The sequence below is a fragment of the Panthera pardus genome, unplaced genomic scaffold (assembly GCF_024362965.1).
Source record: "Panthera pardus isolate Hobbes unplaced genomic scaffold, ASM2436296v1 HiC_scaffold_18, whole genome shotgun sequence".
Lineage (NCBI taxonomy): Eukaryota > Metazoa > Chordata > Mammalia > Carnivora > Felidae > Panthera > Panthera pardus.
In genome coordinates, this window is record NW_026526743.1 from 3,258,953 (window position 1) to 3,275,168 (window position 16,216).

General features: G+C 61.6%; 2 protein-coding genes and 1 long non-coding RNA gene across 8 annotated transcripts in view; 2 read left to right on the forward strand and 1 right to left on the reverse strand.

The window, feature by feature from the left end:
* Positions 1–222: 222 nt before the first annotated feature.
* On the forward strand, positions 223–1,617 carry LOC128777999 (uncharacterized). The gene is made up of 2 exons (XM_053905562.1): positions 223–452; positions 1,329–1,617. Exons 1-2 carry the CDS (start codon positions 247–249, stop codon positions 1,534–1,536), a joined length of 414 nt encoding a protein of 137 aa, XP_053761537.1. The 5' UTR covers positions 223–246; the 3' UTR covers positions 1,537–1,617.
* Positions 1,618–4,047: 2,430 nt separating this feature from the next.
* GRIN2D (glutamate ionotropic receptor NMDA type subunit 2D) overlaps positions 4,048–16,216 on the forward strand; it is a 34,583-nt gene continuing 22,414 nt past the window's right edge. Inside the window, 7 exon segments of the mRNA XM_053905549.1 lie at positions 4,048–5,369; positions 9,209–9,325; positions 9,327–9,829; positions 13,988–14,102; positions 14,448–14,659; positions 14,916–15,084; positions 15,564–15,717. Coding sequence (XP_053761524.1) covers positions 4,905–5,369; positions 9,209–9,325; positions 9,327–9,829; positions 13,988–14,102; positions 14,448–14,659; positions 14,916–15,084; positions 15,564–15,717 — 1,735 coding nt within the window. The 5' untranslated portion in view covers positions 4,048–4,904.
* LOC109253136 (uncharacterized) lies at positions 10,837–15,721 on the reverse strand. Of its 6 annotated transcripts, none has more exons than XR_008423282.1 (4): positions 15,605–15,721; positions 15,022–15,062; positions 11,662–11,906; positions 10,837–11,396 (listed from the first exon to the last, which is right to left on the reverse strand). It is a non-coding gene; the product is annotated as an uncharacterized LOC109253136 (long non-coding RNA). The 6 variants fall into 6 exon arrangements; XR_002074247.2 differs by lacking the exons at positions 15,022–15,062; positions 15,605–15,721 and adding exons at positions 12,305–12,352; positions 12,467–12,522; XR_002074250.2 differs by lacking the exons at positions 15,022–15,062; positions 15,605–15,721 and adding exons at positions 12,305–12,352; positions 12,471–12,506.

Here is a 16,216-nt window from a genome sequence, read left to right on the forward strand (position 1 = left end):
GCTGGGTTCTGGGTTCTGGGTCCCTGCCCGCCCTCCCCCTGCCCCCAACACACACTTCCTCCCTTTTTATTTGCGACCCCTCATCCTCTCGTCCCAGGAGGAAGGCAGAGGCCCCGGAGCTGGGGGGCTGGTGGGGGGGGAGGTCCCCTCCCCGCCCCCCCCCCCGGGCCTTGGCAGGAGGAGGGGTCCCCAGGGAGGCCAAGAGGGGGGGCTGTGGGTCTCCCGGCAGGGGCAGACGGGGACTGAATGTTAATCGCATCCCGAGTGAGTGTGTGTGTGCGAGAACAGAGCGAGCGTGTGAGTCCCTCCCGCTCCGGCTCCTCCAAGAGGCGGCTGCTGCCGCCACCCTCCGCCCGCAGCCGCCCTCCGCCACCGGTGCCCAGCTGGGGGGTGTCGGCCTGGGTGGGTCCGCCCGGCCCCCAGGGGTCTCTCCTGCGCCTGCCATCTGCCCGGTGAGGATCTGTGTGTCAGGGTGTCTGGGGCCGGGCTGGCGAAGGGGGGGTGTGTCTGTAAGGGCTGCGGCGGCCGAGGGAGGGAGGGAGGGAGGGAGGGAGGGGTCTGTCTGTCTGTACCCACTCTGAGCCTCCTGCCTGGGTGTCGCGGGCCCCCCAGTTGCCTCCCCCCAGACCCCCCCCCCCCAACCCCGGATGGATGGTGTGTACCTGGACTCTGAGCCTCCTGCCTGCGTCCGGCCGGGCGTCTGGCGTCCCCAGCTGCCTGTGTCCTCCTGTCTGTCCGAACAGCCCCGGACGGCAGTGGCAGCCCGGCCCCCAGTGGACCCCCGCGTGCGCGCGCGCGCGCGCGCGCGCGTGTGTGTGTGTGTGTGTGTGTCTCCCTCCTCAAGCTCCGGGGGTGTTGAGGGGGGAATCCCAGGGAAGTGAGGTCGTGCGCGTGTGTGTGTGTGTGTATGTGTGTGTTTCTGCCTGGATTTGAGTGTGGGGGTGCTGGGGGGGGGGTCTGGAGGTGGCCAAGCGAGGAAGGGACAAGCGGCTCCCCAGACAGGCAGCCTCCCGCCACACACACACACACACACACACACACACACACACACACACACCCCAGCCACCGGCTTCAGAGGTGACCCAGACAGACAGACTGACAGACACAGACGCTGGGGGGTGGGGGGGGGGGCGCTGAGGGCACAAAGGGCGGGGGTGCGAATGAGCCAGGGAGAGGCGGGACCGGACACATGGAAGGAGGGAGGAGCCGGGGCTGAAGCGGCAGGGGGGGGGGGGCACCCCAGGTGGGCGGAGGGGGGATCCCCACGGGGTCGGGGCGGCGAGAGGACACCCCGACAGCCTCCGCAATGTCCGGGGCCCAACTTCCAGCGCAACATGTGTAGCGGCGCCCTCGCCTAGTTGGGGTGGCCGCAACCTTGGGGGACAGACAGGGCAGGACGGGCCCGAAGACGAGGAGAGAGAGCCAGCCAGAGCCAGGGACAGGCAGGAGGTCCCCACCGCCGCCGCCGCCACCGCCGCCGCCGCCGCCGCCGCCGCCGCCGCCGCCCCAGGGCCTGGGCCCCCAGCGGCTCCCTGAGCCCTCCGGGGAATCTTCGGGTCGCTGGACTCTGGGTTCCGGTCCTGCCCCCCGCAATACCCCCCCACAGAACAGGGTCATGAAAAGGTAAGGCCGGGGTAGGGGATGCAGGGGTGGGGGGGTGGGGGTGGGAACGCGGACCCCCAGAGCTAGGACCGGGAAAGTTGGCCAGGGGCCTCAGGGAAGGAGGGGGACTGAATGGTGAGCAGAGGTCTTTGCCCCTCCCTCTCCAGCTCCCTTGTCTCCTGGGATCTCTCCTCCGCCCCCTCTCTGAGCCCCTTTCTCCTGGGTGCCTACACCTCAGACCTCCTAATCCCCCATTTCTCGGACACTTTGCACCCTCTCCCCAGCCCCGCATACCTGACGCCCCGTATCCCTCTGCCTCCCATCTCTCCATCCCTCTTCCCTCTGTATCCCCCTGCCCGCATTGATCTCCCCCCCTCCTCGCCGGCCGTCCCTCTCCCTCTCTCCTCTCGCTCTTCCCCTCCCTTCTCAGAGCTATGAGTCTGCTATTAATACCCCCGCCAAGGACCTTGAGGGCATCCAGGCCCCGAGCCCCCCGAGCCCCAGGCTGCCACCCCTTCCTCAAGGTTCTGGAATACCCTTCCAGCTTGTTCTGGGCACCAGGATTAGGGTGGGGAAGAACGGTGTTGGAGGTGGGGTGGGGGGGGGAACGGGATGCCGTCTGCAGCACGACGCGAGGTGGGGGGGGGCGGGCTGTTGATCGAAGTGGCCTCTCCTCTCTCCTGTGATGGATTGGGGGGGGAGTGATGGAGACAGGGACACCCCAGGAATCTCTGGCACCCTCCTCTTCCTCAGCTGGGGGACAGCCTGAGGACCTGAGTGGGGGGACAGGAGGCTGGAGCTGGCTGGGGTTGGGTGGGGGGAGCTCCCAGGATGTTGGGACTGACTGACGGGGCTTGAGACAAAAAGCGGGTCCTTCAGGGAGAAGAGGGCCAGGGGCCTGGACTCCTGGTTTCTGGACATAGAGGAGGCTGGGCACCCAGTCTGGGGGGCAGGAGGGGGCCAGGACTCCTGGCTCCTGGCAGAGGGCAGAACTGAGCACCTGGGCTCCAGAGCCAAGAGTCTTGAGTCTCTACGGGAGAAGTTAGAGCTTCTGTGTCTGAGGGAAGAGGGGGCTGGGGGCTCAGTCTCCTGAGTCTCTGACAGGGCAAGGTGGGGGGGAGGGGTCTGGCTCTTTGGCCCCATGGGAATGGACCTGGGGACTGAGCCTCAGGAGGTGGACCTTGGGGGCCTGGGCAATGTGATCCCTGCAGGCACAGGTCCTGGACAGGGCCTCCAGAGGCCCCCCAGCTGCTGGGGGTGCCACGTCTCAGACCCTGGAGGTGTGGGCACCTGCCCTCCCCGATGGCGGACTGGTCATCCAGCTTCCTGAAGGGTGGGGCTGGAGCCGTCCTCCTGGACCTCCGCAGGGAGCAGGACCCTGAGGTCCCCTAGGACCCAGGCCAAGCAGGGGAAGGTCTGAGGCAGAGGAGAGTCAGAGGGATGAGAAGCCACGGGGAAAAGAGGAAAGAGCGAGTGTTAACCCCGCGGGGGCCAGGCCACAGCTGTGGGTTATTTTGGGGTGGGGGGGGCTATTCTGAGCGCTGATTGAGCCAGCTGCTTGGGGAAGGGCAGAGGAGAGGAGGGGCCGGGGGGAGCCAGGATTTGGGGGGGCCAGGCATACTTGGAGTCCCCACCCCCATCCCTGGGGTGACAGTGGCCCAGGATCGCTGGGAAGGCAGGTGGAGGGGGGCAGAGCAAGGCCTCCAGGCAGGGGAAGGGGTGTGGGCCTCTCCCCCACCCTGGCTATCTGTGGGGTAGAGGAGGCCTGCGCTACCATGGCAACCGGATAGGAGCCTGATTGACAGCCAAGAGGGAACTCTTCCCTGTCTGGACCCCCTCACCCCTTCAGGAAGCCCCTAGTGCAGACTCTAATCTCTCTCCCGGGAACCAGGAGCCCAGGCCCCCAGTGCCCTCCTCCTTCAGACCCAGGAGCCAGGAGTCTGGGCTCCCAGCCCGACCACCCCAGGCAGCTAGCATTCAACAGGGGACACAGGAAGAGATGCTGTATTTCCTCTAATTTACTAAATTGCTCTGGGCTGGGAGCCAGGGACCCCCGCCACCCCCCCCCCCCCAGCTCTCCACAGCTGTGCCCCCCAACCCCACAAGCCAGCCTGGACTGGGACTCTCTTTCTAGCTCTGAGAACAGTGCGGGGTTGGGGGGGAGGGAGATAGAACAGGAGTAACGGGGCAAAAACAGGTTGGGGGTTGTGGTCGAGGTGGGGGGTAAGGCCCTGGGGGCGTTTTCTCCCCTTGGGATGCCCCACTCATTTCTTTTTGTCTCTTCTTTCTCTCCCCCCACACACCTGACCCCTTTTCCCTTTCTTTTTTTTTTTTTTCCCCTCACTTTTTCTTCCTTTCATTTTTGATCCCTCCTGCCACCCGCCTTCCTGGCCTTCCTTTCATGTCTGTGCTGGGCACCTCCCTGGTGGGGGTCTTGATCTTTCCCTTGGTTCGCTATTTCTGTCTTCCTATGTTTTCTGTCTGCTCTGCCTGCCTCCTCCCTCAATCTCTGTGCTGCCTGTTTCTCTCTCGTGTGTCCGGGTCTCTTGGTGGCCGTGGGGTCTGTCTCCGGCTCTCTGGGCTTCTTTCCGTTTTCCGCCCTCTGTCCAACTTTCTCGCCTCTCCTATCTCTCCCGCCTTCCTTGCTTATCTCTGCCGTCTCTCCCGGCCTCCCTGTCACTCCCCCCCTACTTCTGTCGCTCTGGCTTATCTCTGCCACCTTCCTCTCCCCGTCTCTGTCACTCTGCGCCTCTCTACCCCCCCCCCCCCCCGTCTCTGTTTCTCCTTTCCCTCTCCCTCCTTGTTCCCGTCCATGCCTCCCTCCAACCATCTCTCTGTGGCTGTTTTCCTCTCACTCCCTATCTCCCTGGGTCTCTCTCTCTGCTCCCATTCTGACCCCATCGCTGTGGGTTTGTTACCCATCCGTCCTGCATCATTGTCCACCCCATTCTTGCCTCGTCTCTTGTCCCTCCCTCTGCACCTGCTCTGTCCCCGTTACCCACCTCTACTTTCCCTGGCTCTGTGGCCGTCCCTGTGCCTCGCTCTCTCCGTCTCTGGCTCTCCCCGTGCCCGTGCCTCTCTCCGCCTCTACTACCCCGACCTTTCCCTCTCCTCCCTCTCTCTGCGTCTCCCCTTCCCTGTATCTCCTCTTCTCCGTGTCTCTCTGCATCTTGTCCCCCCCGTCTCGGTCTCCCCATCTCTGTGTCTCCCCCTCCTGTGTGTCTCTCTCCGCTCCCGGGGTCTCCCCGGCTCTGCGCGCCCCCTCTCCCGTGTCAGAGGCCGCCCGGAGGGGCCCGCAGGCGATGCGCGGCGCCGGTGGCCCCCGCGGCCCTCGGGGCCCCGCTAAGATGCTGCTGCTGCTGGCGCTGGCCTGCGCCAGCCCGTTCCCGGAGGAGGCGCCGGGACCGGGCGGGGCCGGCGGGCCCGGCGGGGGCCCCGGCGGGGCGCGGCCGCTCAACGTGGCGCTCGTGTTCTCGGGGCCCGCGTACGCGACCGAGGCGGCGCGCCTGGGCCCGGCCGTGGCGGCGGCCGTGCGCAGCCCGGGCCTGGACGTGCGACCGGTGGCGCTGGTGCTCAACGGCTCGGACCCGCGCAGCCTCGTGCTGCAGCTCTGCGACCTGCTGTCGGGGCTGCGCGTGCACGGCGTCGTGTTCGAGGACGACTCGCGCGCGCCCGCCGTCGCGCCCATCCTCGACTTCCTGTCGGCGCAGACCTCGCTGCCCATCGTGGCCGTGCACGGCGGCGCCGCGCTCGTGCTCACGCCCAAGGTGCGCGCGACCCGCGGGGGGGGCGGGGCCGGCCGCAGGGGGCGGGGCCCAGCCTGAGGGTCCGCATCTGGGCCGCAGTGGGGCCGGCGGGTGGAGTCAGATCTAGGTAAGGGGCGGGGTTGACACGGAGGGGCGTGGTCTATACAGAACTCGCGGGCCCCTCCGGGGGACTGACCTAGGAGCAGGGTCTGAGAGAGGCCTTGCGTGGCGTGGACGGTCAGAGTATGGGGAGGGTTGAGGGTCTGCGGGAGAAGCGAGTCGGGGGGGGAGTGGCACCCGGGGAAGAGGCGGGGCGGGGCGGGCCAGCGAGGGCCGGGGGCTGGTTACAGATAGGGACCCGCCCGGGATGTAAGCTCTGAGGGCGGGGTGGGATCTGGGATGGGCAAGGGGAGAGTCGGTTGGAAAGGAATGGGGTTCAGGAAGGGGTGAGGCCTAGTGAGGAGGCGGGGGCCAGGAAGGCAGGGAGAGGGCCAGGAAAGAGGGTACTGAGGTCAGGGACGGGCAGGGGCTTGGCCTGGAGGGCATGGGCTCCAGAGGTCGAGGTAGAAGGACGGAGCCATCCGGTGAAAGGAGGGGCAGGAGAAGGGGAGGAGTCGTTAGTGAGAGGTGGGCCGGGGAAGGTAGTCAGGGAAGGGGCAGAGCTAGCCGGTGAGGAGCCAGGCCAGGAAGGTGGCAGGGCCTACGCTGTGGACTAAAGGGGCGGGGCCTAGACAAGGAGACAGTCGCGGAATGGGGGTTGGGCAGAGGCATGCCCCAGTTGTAAAGTGTGGAAAGAGAGAATCCGGAGGGTGGGCCTGCGAGGATGAAGGGCCACCAGAGAGGCAGGCCCAGCCGAAATGAAAGATCAAACCCAGGACCCTGCAGGGGAGAGGGGGCGGCGGCTGGAGCTGGCTGCGGCCCCGCAAAGAGGTCTGCAGCCCGAGGGCACAGGGGGACCAGCTGGAGCGGACTTCTGGTAGGAAAGGACAGAACTGGACCAAGTCTGGTGTGCGGACTGACAAGGAGAAGGGATCCGCTAAGAGGAGGAGCCTGAGAAGGGGCGGGGCCTGTTCAGGGGTGGAGCCAGCGGAACAGAGGTGGCATTTGCCGTGGATGGGGCCATCTGAGTGGGCGGAGCCTAAGTCCCCAGCAGGTCCCTGCTGAGAGGGCCGGTGGCCTTGTGACTAGGTCAGAATTACATCCTGGGATTCGTAGCTCTCTCCTGACCGGAGCATTCTGGGAAGGGCCTCTGTCCAACTTTCTTCTCTGAGACAGGAGTTGCCCAGAGATTTGCAGGCAGATCCCCTTCGAGGTGACTTCTTATGACGGCGTGGCTGCCACCTTAGTCGCCTACCGAGGGATGTGGTTCCTCCTGCCTCCGTTGCCCCTGATAAATGTGGGCCTCTCTGTTTACGGCCACCCGGGAACTGGGACCCTGCTCAGCGCCCTCTCGTTGCCTTCCGGGAAATGTAGTCCCTTCAGTATCCCTGGATGGAAGAAGGCGTGGTCCTCGCAGGGCCATCATGCCTCCACTGAATGCCGGGACCGGGACCCCCTCAGCACATCTCCACTTGCCAAGGACGAGGCCCTCTCGGGATTCTCGTTGCACGCTGGGAGGCCTCATCCCCTCAGGACAACCGCCCAAGTCTCCTACCCGTATAACCACAGGCACACGCCTGGGAAGAAAGTCCGTTTCTTGTCACTGAGGGCTGATTCTGTGCCAGGGCTGTTTTAGCTTCTGGGGAAGAGTTATGAAAGGAAAAAAAAAAAAAAAGATACGCCCCCTGCTGTCTTGTGTAGTTTGCATTCTAACGGCGGAGAGGCAGGAAGCAAATAGCAGATGCCAAAATCTGTCCTGGAGGAAAGGTAATGACTGAGGATGGGGCTCCATTCAGTAGATGGCAGTCAGGGGAGGCCTCCCTGAGGAGGCGATAACCGAGCTGGACCTGACGAATGAGGAGCGGTAGATCCAGCGTGAAGGAGCTGGGGGAAAGTGTGCCCGAGAGAGAGAGAGAGAGAGAGAGAGAGAGAGAGAGAAGCCAGCTACGGGCCAAGCCCTCCAAGCTGGAAGGAACTTGATGTGTTTGAGGAAGAACAAAGAGGTGGGGGGTGGCGGGGAGGTGGGGAGTCGGAGAGGCAACGAGGGCCTGTTCGTGCAGGGCCTGTGGACCACAGTCAGGACTTTGGCTTTGACTAGAAGGTAGAATTATTGGAAGGTGTTCAACCCAGAAGGGATTTGATCCAACTGGTATTTTGACAAGATTGACTCTGTCTGGCTGCTGGATGGAGAATGGACTGGAAGACTGGGGGGAAAAAAAGTGTTAGCGGAGAGGGGTCAGGAAGCTGTTATAGTTGTCTAAGCCAGAACGTGACCAACGAGGGTTGTGATAAGGCGGCAGACCAGAACATCTGTGGAAGAACAGATGACTGGGGTTATGTTTTGAACGGAGAGCCGAGAAGACTGGAAAATGGCCTGGATCAGGCAGGAGAGAAAGAGAAGGAAAGGAGAATTTAGCTTTGGGACCTGAGCATCTGGGTGAATAAGGATAGGAAGAGAGGGAACAAGTTTGAGGCCAGGGGGAAAGATCAAGATCAAAATCCTAATCTTGAGATGCCTCTGGGAAATCCAAGAGGAGAGGTTGAGAAGAAAGGGGGCTAGGTCCGTCTGAAGTCCACGAGAGAGGTGGTAACTGTATAGGAGCCAGCAACGTTCCGTCCCGGGTAGTAGAACTTTCTGCGGTGATGAAGATGGTCTATATCTGCCCGGTCCAGTCTGTCGGCCACTAGCCATGTGTGCTGTTGAGAGCTTGACGTGTGGTTAGTGCAGCCAAGGCGCTAAATGTTACTTAACTTCAATTAATTGAAACGGGCAGCAGCTACCATATTGGACAGCACGGGAGGCAGTTTTTTGGTTCTTTTTTCTTTTTTTTTCAGTGTTTAGTTTTGAGAGCGCGCGCGCGAGACAGAATCCAAAGCAGGCTCCAGGCTCTGAGCCTGAGGCGGGGCCTGAACTCACGAACTGTTAAGATCATGACCTGAGCCAAACAACCGCCTGAGCCACCCAGGCGCCCTATGGAGACAGTATTTAAATGCGCGGGTCTGGATGAGATCGCCAGGGAGGGAGGACGGAGAAAAAAGAGGAGACAAGGGCACTACTGCATTTAGAATACTGAGGAACTGTCCAACAAAGGAAAAAGTCATGGAGGTAGCAGGCAAACATCAGAGAAGGGCAAATCCACCCAGCGAAGCTGCTTCCGGCTGGGAGTGACAGTACCTTCGGCACCCTCGTTGCATGCTGGGAGATGTAGTCCCTCTCGGTGGAGGCTGGGGACTGTAGTTCCCTCCCTGGATGCTGGGCGTGTCCTAGGGTGATGTGAGCTGCTGTAACAGATAAACCCCCACGTCTCGGTGGCTCAGCCCCACAGAAGGCTGTTTCTCACGCGTATAAGGTCCAAACAGGTGTTCCTGACCGCAGGGGGCTCTCCTCCAAGGGATGTCTCAGGGACTCAGGCTCCTCCCTCTTGCGGCTCTGTAATCCTCTAGGACCTCAGAGCTCTCTGCTGGGGCCTCTGCCCGGTGCTCAGGCAGGGAGGAGAGTCAGGTGCACGGGGAGGCGAGAGAGCTTTGACGGATAGGCCTAGAACTCAGTCACGAGGCGACACCTACCCCAGGCCCAGCTCTGTGCTCCAGCAAGACAGGCAGAGGGGTCTGGTGAAGAGCTAGGCCACCGGGGTGCCCTTGTCAGCTGCCGGGAGATGAGATCCCTCTTGACCACTGGGAACCGAAGGCCCCTCAGGGACTGCTGGGAGCTGTGGCCTCCGCACGTCACGGGGCCTGACATCCCCCTCCTCCCCGCGCAGGAGAAGGGCTCCACCTTCCTGCAGCTGGGCTCGTCCACAGAGCAGCAGCTCCAGGTAATTTTCGAGGTGCTGGAGGAGTACGACTGGACGTCCTTCGCAGCGGTGACCACGCGCGCCCCCCGGCCACCGGGCCTTCCTGTCCTACATCGAGGTGCTGACGGATGGCAGCATGGTGGGCTGGGAGCACCGCGGGGCCCTGACGCTCGACCCCGGAGCGGGCGAGGCCGTGCTGGGTGCCCAGCTCCGCAGCGTCAGCGCCCAGATCCGCCTGCTCTTCTGCGCCCGCGAAGAGGCCGAGCCGGTGTTCCGGGCCGCGGAGGAGGCGGGCCTCACCGGGCCTGGCTACGTGTGGTTCATGGTGGGGCCCCAGCTGGCTGGAGGCGGCGGCTCGGGCGCCCCGGGCGAGCCCCCTCTGCTGCCGGGAGGCGCCCCACTGCCCGCCGGGCTGTTTGCAGTGCGCTCGGCCGGCTGGCGGGACGACCTGGCCCGGCGCGTGGCGGCCGGCGTGGCGGTGGTGGCCAGAGGCGCCCAGGCTCTGCTGCGTGACTACGGCTTCCTGCCCGAGCTCGGCCACGACTGTCGTGCCCAGAACCGCACCCACCGCGGGGAGAGTCTACACAGGTGAGCGGGGGGTTGCTGTAGGAGGGCTGTGGGAAGCCTCTAGAGCCGGACTACCCGCTCGCCGGCCGAGCAGCCTCGGACGGGTCGCGGCCCCTCTCAGAGCCCCGGTGTTCTCTTCTGTAAAGTGGACACAGTGGGGTCTCCTTCCTGGGGTTACACTAGATAACTTGGAAAAGAAACACCCAAGACACAGTGAGCGTGTTATTACAACAGTTCGCGATTTTCAGACGATGGTTTGTTTGTTTCACAGTGTAATGTCTCTGAAATCAATATATGCCTGACGATTGGCGGCTTCTCGCGGTTTAATTGGCAGTGCGTTTTTCTTTCCTTGTGGTACATAGAAATAATGATACATCTTAAGGATTTACTTATTTTTGAGAGAGAGCGCGCGAGCGGGGAAGGGGCAGAGAGGAGGGGTGGGGACAGAAGAGCTGAAGCAGGCTCTGCACGGACAGCAGCCAGCCCGAGGCGGGGGCTCGAACTCACGAACCGTGGCAATCGTGTGGCGATCGGCCTGGGCCGGAGTTGGACGCTCAACCGACTGAGCCACTCAGGCGCCCCGAGTTACATCTTCTACTTGCGGGCACCTCAGATGTGGTGGAATGTATCCAGAGTATAAGCTGGATTTCAGTAACAAAATGACCCCAACAATTCAGTGCCCCAAACGAGGTACAAGTTGTTCTGTCGATCCGGAAATGAGGGGCACCTGGCTGGTTCAGGCGGTAAAGAGTGCGACTCTCCATCTCTGGGTCGTAGGTTCGAGCCCCCGGTGGGGAGTAGAGATCACTTAAAAATAAAATCTTAAAGGGGCGCCTGGGTGGCGGTTAGGAGTCCGATTTCGGCTCAGGTCATGATGTCACGGTCCGTGGGTTCAAGCCCCCGCGTCTGGCTCTGTGCTAACAGCTCAGAGCCTGGAGCCTGCTTCGGATTCTGTGTCTCCCTCTCCCTCTGCCCCGCCCCCGCTCAGACTGTGTGTGTGTGTGTGTGTGTGTGTGTGTGTGTGTGTGTGTGTGTCTCAAAAATAAATAAACGTTTGAAAAAATTTAGTAAAATAAAATCTTAAAAAAAAAAAAAATCCAGACATGAGTGTTCCAGGCTATCGCAGGCTCTGTTGTCCCAGGTGATCATTCAGGGACCCAGGACCCTCCCGCCTTGTTGCTCTGCCCCCCTTCTTTGCGGGGTCCAAGCTGCGTCCTTGGCGTGTCTGAATTCTAGTTCCTGAGAAGGAGGAAAGAGAGGAAGTGGGGAGCGAGCGATTTCCTTTTTGGGGCAAGTGCTACGGCAAGGACAAGGCATCCTTTCCGTTGGCGAGAATGACGTCATGCGCCCGGGGCTGCCTGATTGGTTGGTGACAGTGGCGCCCATGCAGATTGGTGAGACGGCAGTTCTGATTGGCTGGCGCCTGCGCCGTGCCGACTGTTAGAGTTCGAAGGTCCCTCCTGCGCATGCCTGGGCGCTGGCCGCCGGGAGGCCTGGGAAGCGTGGACTCTGGCTGGACAGGCCAGAGGAGGACAGGGTTTGGTGGGAAACAGCATCTCCGCCGCAGGAAGTGTCGGCAATGATGAGTCTGGTGACAGAACAGTGGAAGGAGAGCCCTCTGATCCTGAAGCGAGGGCGAGGGGAGCTTAGGAAGAGGGGGTGGGTGGGGCTTAGGAAGGGGTGGGCGGAACTTAGGAAGAGGGTGGGTGGGGCTTAGGAAGAGGGGTGGGCGGAGCTTAGGAAGAGGGGTGGGTGGAGAAGAAAACCTAGGGGGAGTGACGTGAAGTTGGTGACTTGGGGAACAGGAGCCAGGGAGGAGGTGAGGAGAGCATCCCTCGTTCATAAATACTTACTGAGCGCCCGCTGGGAACGAGGGCTCGTGCTGGGCTCTGGGAACACAAGAGATGAATAAGCCCATGGACTTCTCTTCAAAGAACACAGGGTCCTGGAGGGGTGGCAGACAGGGACGGGATCATGACAACACGGTGTGCGGCTTGCAATCCTGGGGGTGGCGCGGGCATTGTGGGAGAGCCAGCAGGAGTTACTGTCTGAGCCAAGACATTTCGGGTTGCAGGGAGCAGAGACTCATTCAACTTTCCTGAGGGAAAAGGGGGTTTATTGGCAAGATAAACACAGCAGCCCAGACGCCAGGAATTGAGGCCAATCTCTTTCTGATTGTGTCCCTCTTACTCTCTCGGTCCCTGCCTCTCCCCCCGGCCCCTTCCCGACTTGCCACGCTCTGGTTCTCTCCTTACCACTGCTCACGCAGAATCTCAGCTCTCTGCTAACCCTCATCGTTTCATCCCATCCTGTCTACCACCCATCCCCCCTCCCCCAATCTCGCAGCCAACGTCTTCCCAAAGAAAGAATTCCATTGGCCCCAATCAGCCTTCCAAACGAGGCTGCACAGTCACGGGTCTGCGTATGGAGTCAGGGAGGTTTCCAAGACGAGGAGCTCTCTGAGCTGAGACCTGACAGTTGAATTGCTCAACTCACTCATTCACTGAAAAGCCCTTTACTGCGTAGTCTTCTGTGTGCCAAGCACTGCTTTAGACACAAGAGTACATAGTATTATTAGAATAAGGTCCCCGCTCTCATAGAGCTTACCAGCTCATAGCAGAGACAAAAACAGCGAACAGACAAGACAAGGAAGAAAACATACCAGCAGGTGATGAAACAGGTAGAACGTGATAAGAAATGCCCAGGATTCCAAGTCAGGCGAGGTCGTGTGGGAAGGTCTTTCTGTGGAGGTGAAATTTGGAGGCTAAAAAAAAAAAAAAAAAAAAAAGCAGGGGGGGATTAAAGGAAAAGAGCCAACTGTTGCAAGGTTTGAGTGAAGAGAAGGGAGAGAGAGCAGCCGGTGCCGAGGCCCTCGGGCTGGAATTGCCTGTTTGGGAGCCTGAAACAAAGCCACTGTGGCTGGTGCTGAGGGCACAGGAAAATAAGGGAGGCCCACAGAGGCCAAGCGCATGTAGGGCATTTGGGCCAGGTTAAGGGGGGTGGATATGATTCTAAGAGCGGCTCGGAGTTCACCAGAAAATAGTATTCCAGGCAGAAAGATCAGCATCGTACAAAGGCCCAGAAGGGAGAAAAACTCAGGCAGGTGGCTGGACCCACAATAGCTCAGGGGGGGATGAAGGCAGGAGAATTAGGGGTTGGGGGTGATGAGGCTGGGGAGGTAGAGGGGGGCCAGGCCATAAGGGCCTTGAATGCCAGGTTGAGAGGCTGGACTTTGTTCTGGAGCACTGGGGAGCCAAGGGGCAGGGGTCCAGGAAGCCTGGGGCGATGGAGAGGAGGGATGAGGGGGGCAGGAAGGTGGCACTTGGGGACTGATGGCCTGGGCAGGGGGAGGAGGGGGTGTGAGGATGGCCGTTGAGGGTCTGGTGCAGTGACCAAGGCCCTGTGGCAGGCGTTCACGGTACAGGTACCATTGCATAGTGAACGGGGAGTCCCGAGACCCTCTGGGGCTTCCCCCAGAGGAAGGGACACTTGAGCTGAATCTTGAAGACATAAGAATCAATCAGGGTGAGAAGGGACAGAAGAAACATTTTCCAGGCAGAGAGCACAGCACCTACAGTGGTCTAGGGATAGGAAGCCACTTGATACGTTTGGGGGACACTTTGTTGTTGTTGTTAAATTTATTTATTCCTGAGAGAGAGAGCATGAGCAGGGGTGGGGCAGAGAGAAAGGGAGAGAAAAAATCCCAGGCAGGCTCCTCACTGCCAGTGCAGAGCCCAGACTCAGGGCTCGAACCCACGAACTACGAGATCACGACCTGAGCCGAAATCAAGAGTCAGACGCTTCACCGACAGAGCCACCCAGGCCCCCCTGGGGGACACTTTGCATTCAGTGTTAGTGGGGCGCAAAAAGGGCTCAGGGCGGAAAGAATTTGAGGGTAGGAAGGGATCAGAGATGCGGCTGCACAGGCAGGTGGGGCCAGAATACACAGGGTCTCTAAGAGGACCTCAAACTCAAGCGGAGGGTCTGGGACCTTGTTCAGGGGGCACTGGGCAGTGAGCAGAGAGAGAACAAAGAAAAAGAAGACTTGGGTGTTCGGGATCTGGGGGGAGAGACTCCAGCCAGGGGCTGAGGCTGGTCCATAGAAGGGAATTTTCTCTGCCTTCACCCGCCTAGGGCCAGTCCAGGTACCCACATGTCCCCTCCCTTCCTCCTGGGCAGGTACTTCATGAATATTACCTGGGACAACCGGGATTACTCCTTCAATGAGGATGGCTTCTTGGTGAACCCCTCTCTGGTTGTCATCTCCCTCACCAGAGATAGGACTTGGGAGGTGGTGAGTCCCAGCCCCAACCTCAGGCATGGGAGAGGGTCCGGACTCCTGGGCACTGAGGGAGAGGGCGTGGGGACCCAGATGCCTGGGTCCTGGCAGAGAGAAGGGCTGAGGTCCTGGATTCTGGCCTCTGAGGGAGGGAGGAGCCTGGACTTTTAGGTCCTGGGGGGGGGGGGGGGGGAGTGGGAGCCTAGACCTGTGGGTTCTCAGGGGGCCCAGACTCCTGCATCTAAGGGAGAAGGAGCTGGGAGCCTGCGCTCTGAGGAAGGAGGGCCGTGATGGGCAGAACATTCTGGAAAGTACCCTCCACCCCCGGAAGGAAGCCTGAATCCCCTTCTCTTGGCCAAGGTGGGCAGCTGGGAGCAGCAGACTCTCCGCCTCAAGTACCCGCTATGGTCCCGCTACGGCCGCTTCCTGCAGCCTGTGGATGACACACAGCACCTCACCGTGGCCACGCTGGAGGAGAGGCCCTTTGTCATTGTGGAGCCCGCCGACCCCATTAGTGGCACCTGCATCCGAGACTCCGTGCCCTGCCGGAGCCAGCTCAACCGCACCCACAGGTGACAGCCCGATCTCCAGGAGTTCCAGTTTCAAACTCCCTTGAAGCCCGGCAGCCCTGGCCCCAGCCCCCTCCTCCCTGGGCACTCAGCCCAGTCACCTTGGACCAGTCACGGAACTCCTCCGAGCCTCAGTTTCCCCAGAAAGCGCTAGCCATAGTTTTAGCTGCTGCTTGGCTCTCCCTCCACACCCTCACCCCATGGGGGAGTCTGGAGTGGGGGGTCCCCGGCATCCCCAAGCCTGCTCGCTCCCCCGCAGCCCTCCCCCGGACGCCCCCCGCCCGGAAAAGCGGTGCTGCAAGGGCTTCTGCATCGACATCCTGAAGCGGCTGGCGCAGACCATCGGCTTCAGCTACGACCTCTACCTGGTCACCAACGGCAAGCACGGAAAGAAGATCGACGGCGTCTGGAACGGCATGATCGGCGAGGTGAGGCGGGGACGCGGTCCGGGGAGGAGCCGGGCTGGGGCGGGACCAAGGCGCTAGAGCCCTGGGGCCGGAGGGGCGTGGCCCGAAGGAGGGAAGCCGGGCTCGGAAGGGGCGGGGCTGGCCCCCGAAGAGCCCCGCCTCGGCGGCGGGGCGGGGCCACGAGGAGGGACGCGACCGCGAAAGGGGCGGGGCCAGGAGGGCGGCACCCTGAAAGAAGGGGGCGGGGCCGAGGGGGATGCCGCCCAAATCCGGAGAGCGGGTTCTCGGAGCCTCACGGGGCCTGGGGCTACCTCCTCCCACTCCCGTTCCCCGCCTCTCCCCTCCGCCTTTCGTGCCCCACTCTGCGTCCCCCTCATCCACTCTCCTAACCCTCTCTGTCCCCCTGTCTCTGGTCTCCTGGGGCCGGGCTTGCCCACCATCCTCCTCTATGTGCTTGAGCCAGCCGGGTCCCTTCACCCCCTTCCTCGCCCTCACCCCAGGTGTTCTACCAGCGCGCAGACATGGCCATCGGCTCCCTCACCATCAACGAGGAGCGCTCCGAGATCGTGGACTTCTCTGTCCCCTTCGTGGAGACGGGCATCAGTGTGATGGTGGCCCGCAGCAATGGCACCGTGTCCCCCTCGGCCTTCCTCGGTGAGCCCGGGGCCCTGGGACGGCGACACTGGGGCAGCTGCGTGCCCGGGTCCCATCCTGGTGTTGCCTGTCCCCGCGGTGTGACTGGCCAAGTTGGCATGGCTTCTGAGCTTCGGTTTCCCAGTCTGTAAAACGGGAGAAGCCATCTTACCACGAGACCCAGGACACTGGAGCTTCAGGAACCTTCTCTGGCACATTCTCTTCAAGGCCCTGCGCCTTGCATTCTTGGAGTCGTAATTCTGTATGGTTTTTTTTCTTAAAGACACCCCTCCAAATTGTATAAGCTTCAGGCCCCACAAGCCCCAAGTCTTCCCCTGTATATGAGATGAGGAAAAGAGATTAGTTTGGTAATGGCACATAGTAAGCGCTCGATTCACTTATCGGTGTTCACTGAGTACCTATCATGTGCCAGGCTCCGGGGCTGCACGCAAATCCCTGTCCTCTAAGAGCTCTTGGCCTCGTGGGGAAGACAGACAATAATCTCTTAAAAGGATCCATG

Bases quoted from the DNA above. Each gene is read 5' to 3' on its own strand.
- LOC128777999 (XM_053905562.1), top strand. From the start codon at position 247: ATGTTAATCGCATCCCGAGTGAGTGTGTGTGTGCGAGAACAGAGCGAG. The intron at 453-1,328 runs GTGAGGATCTGT...CCCAACTTCCAG, and splicing joins CTGCGCCTGCCATCTGCCCG to CGCAACATGTGTAGCGGCGC.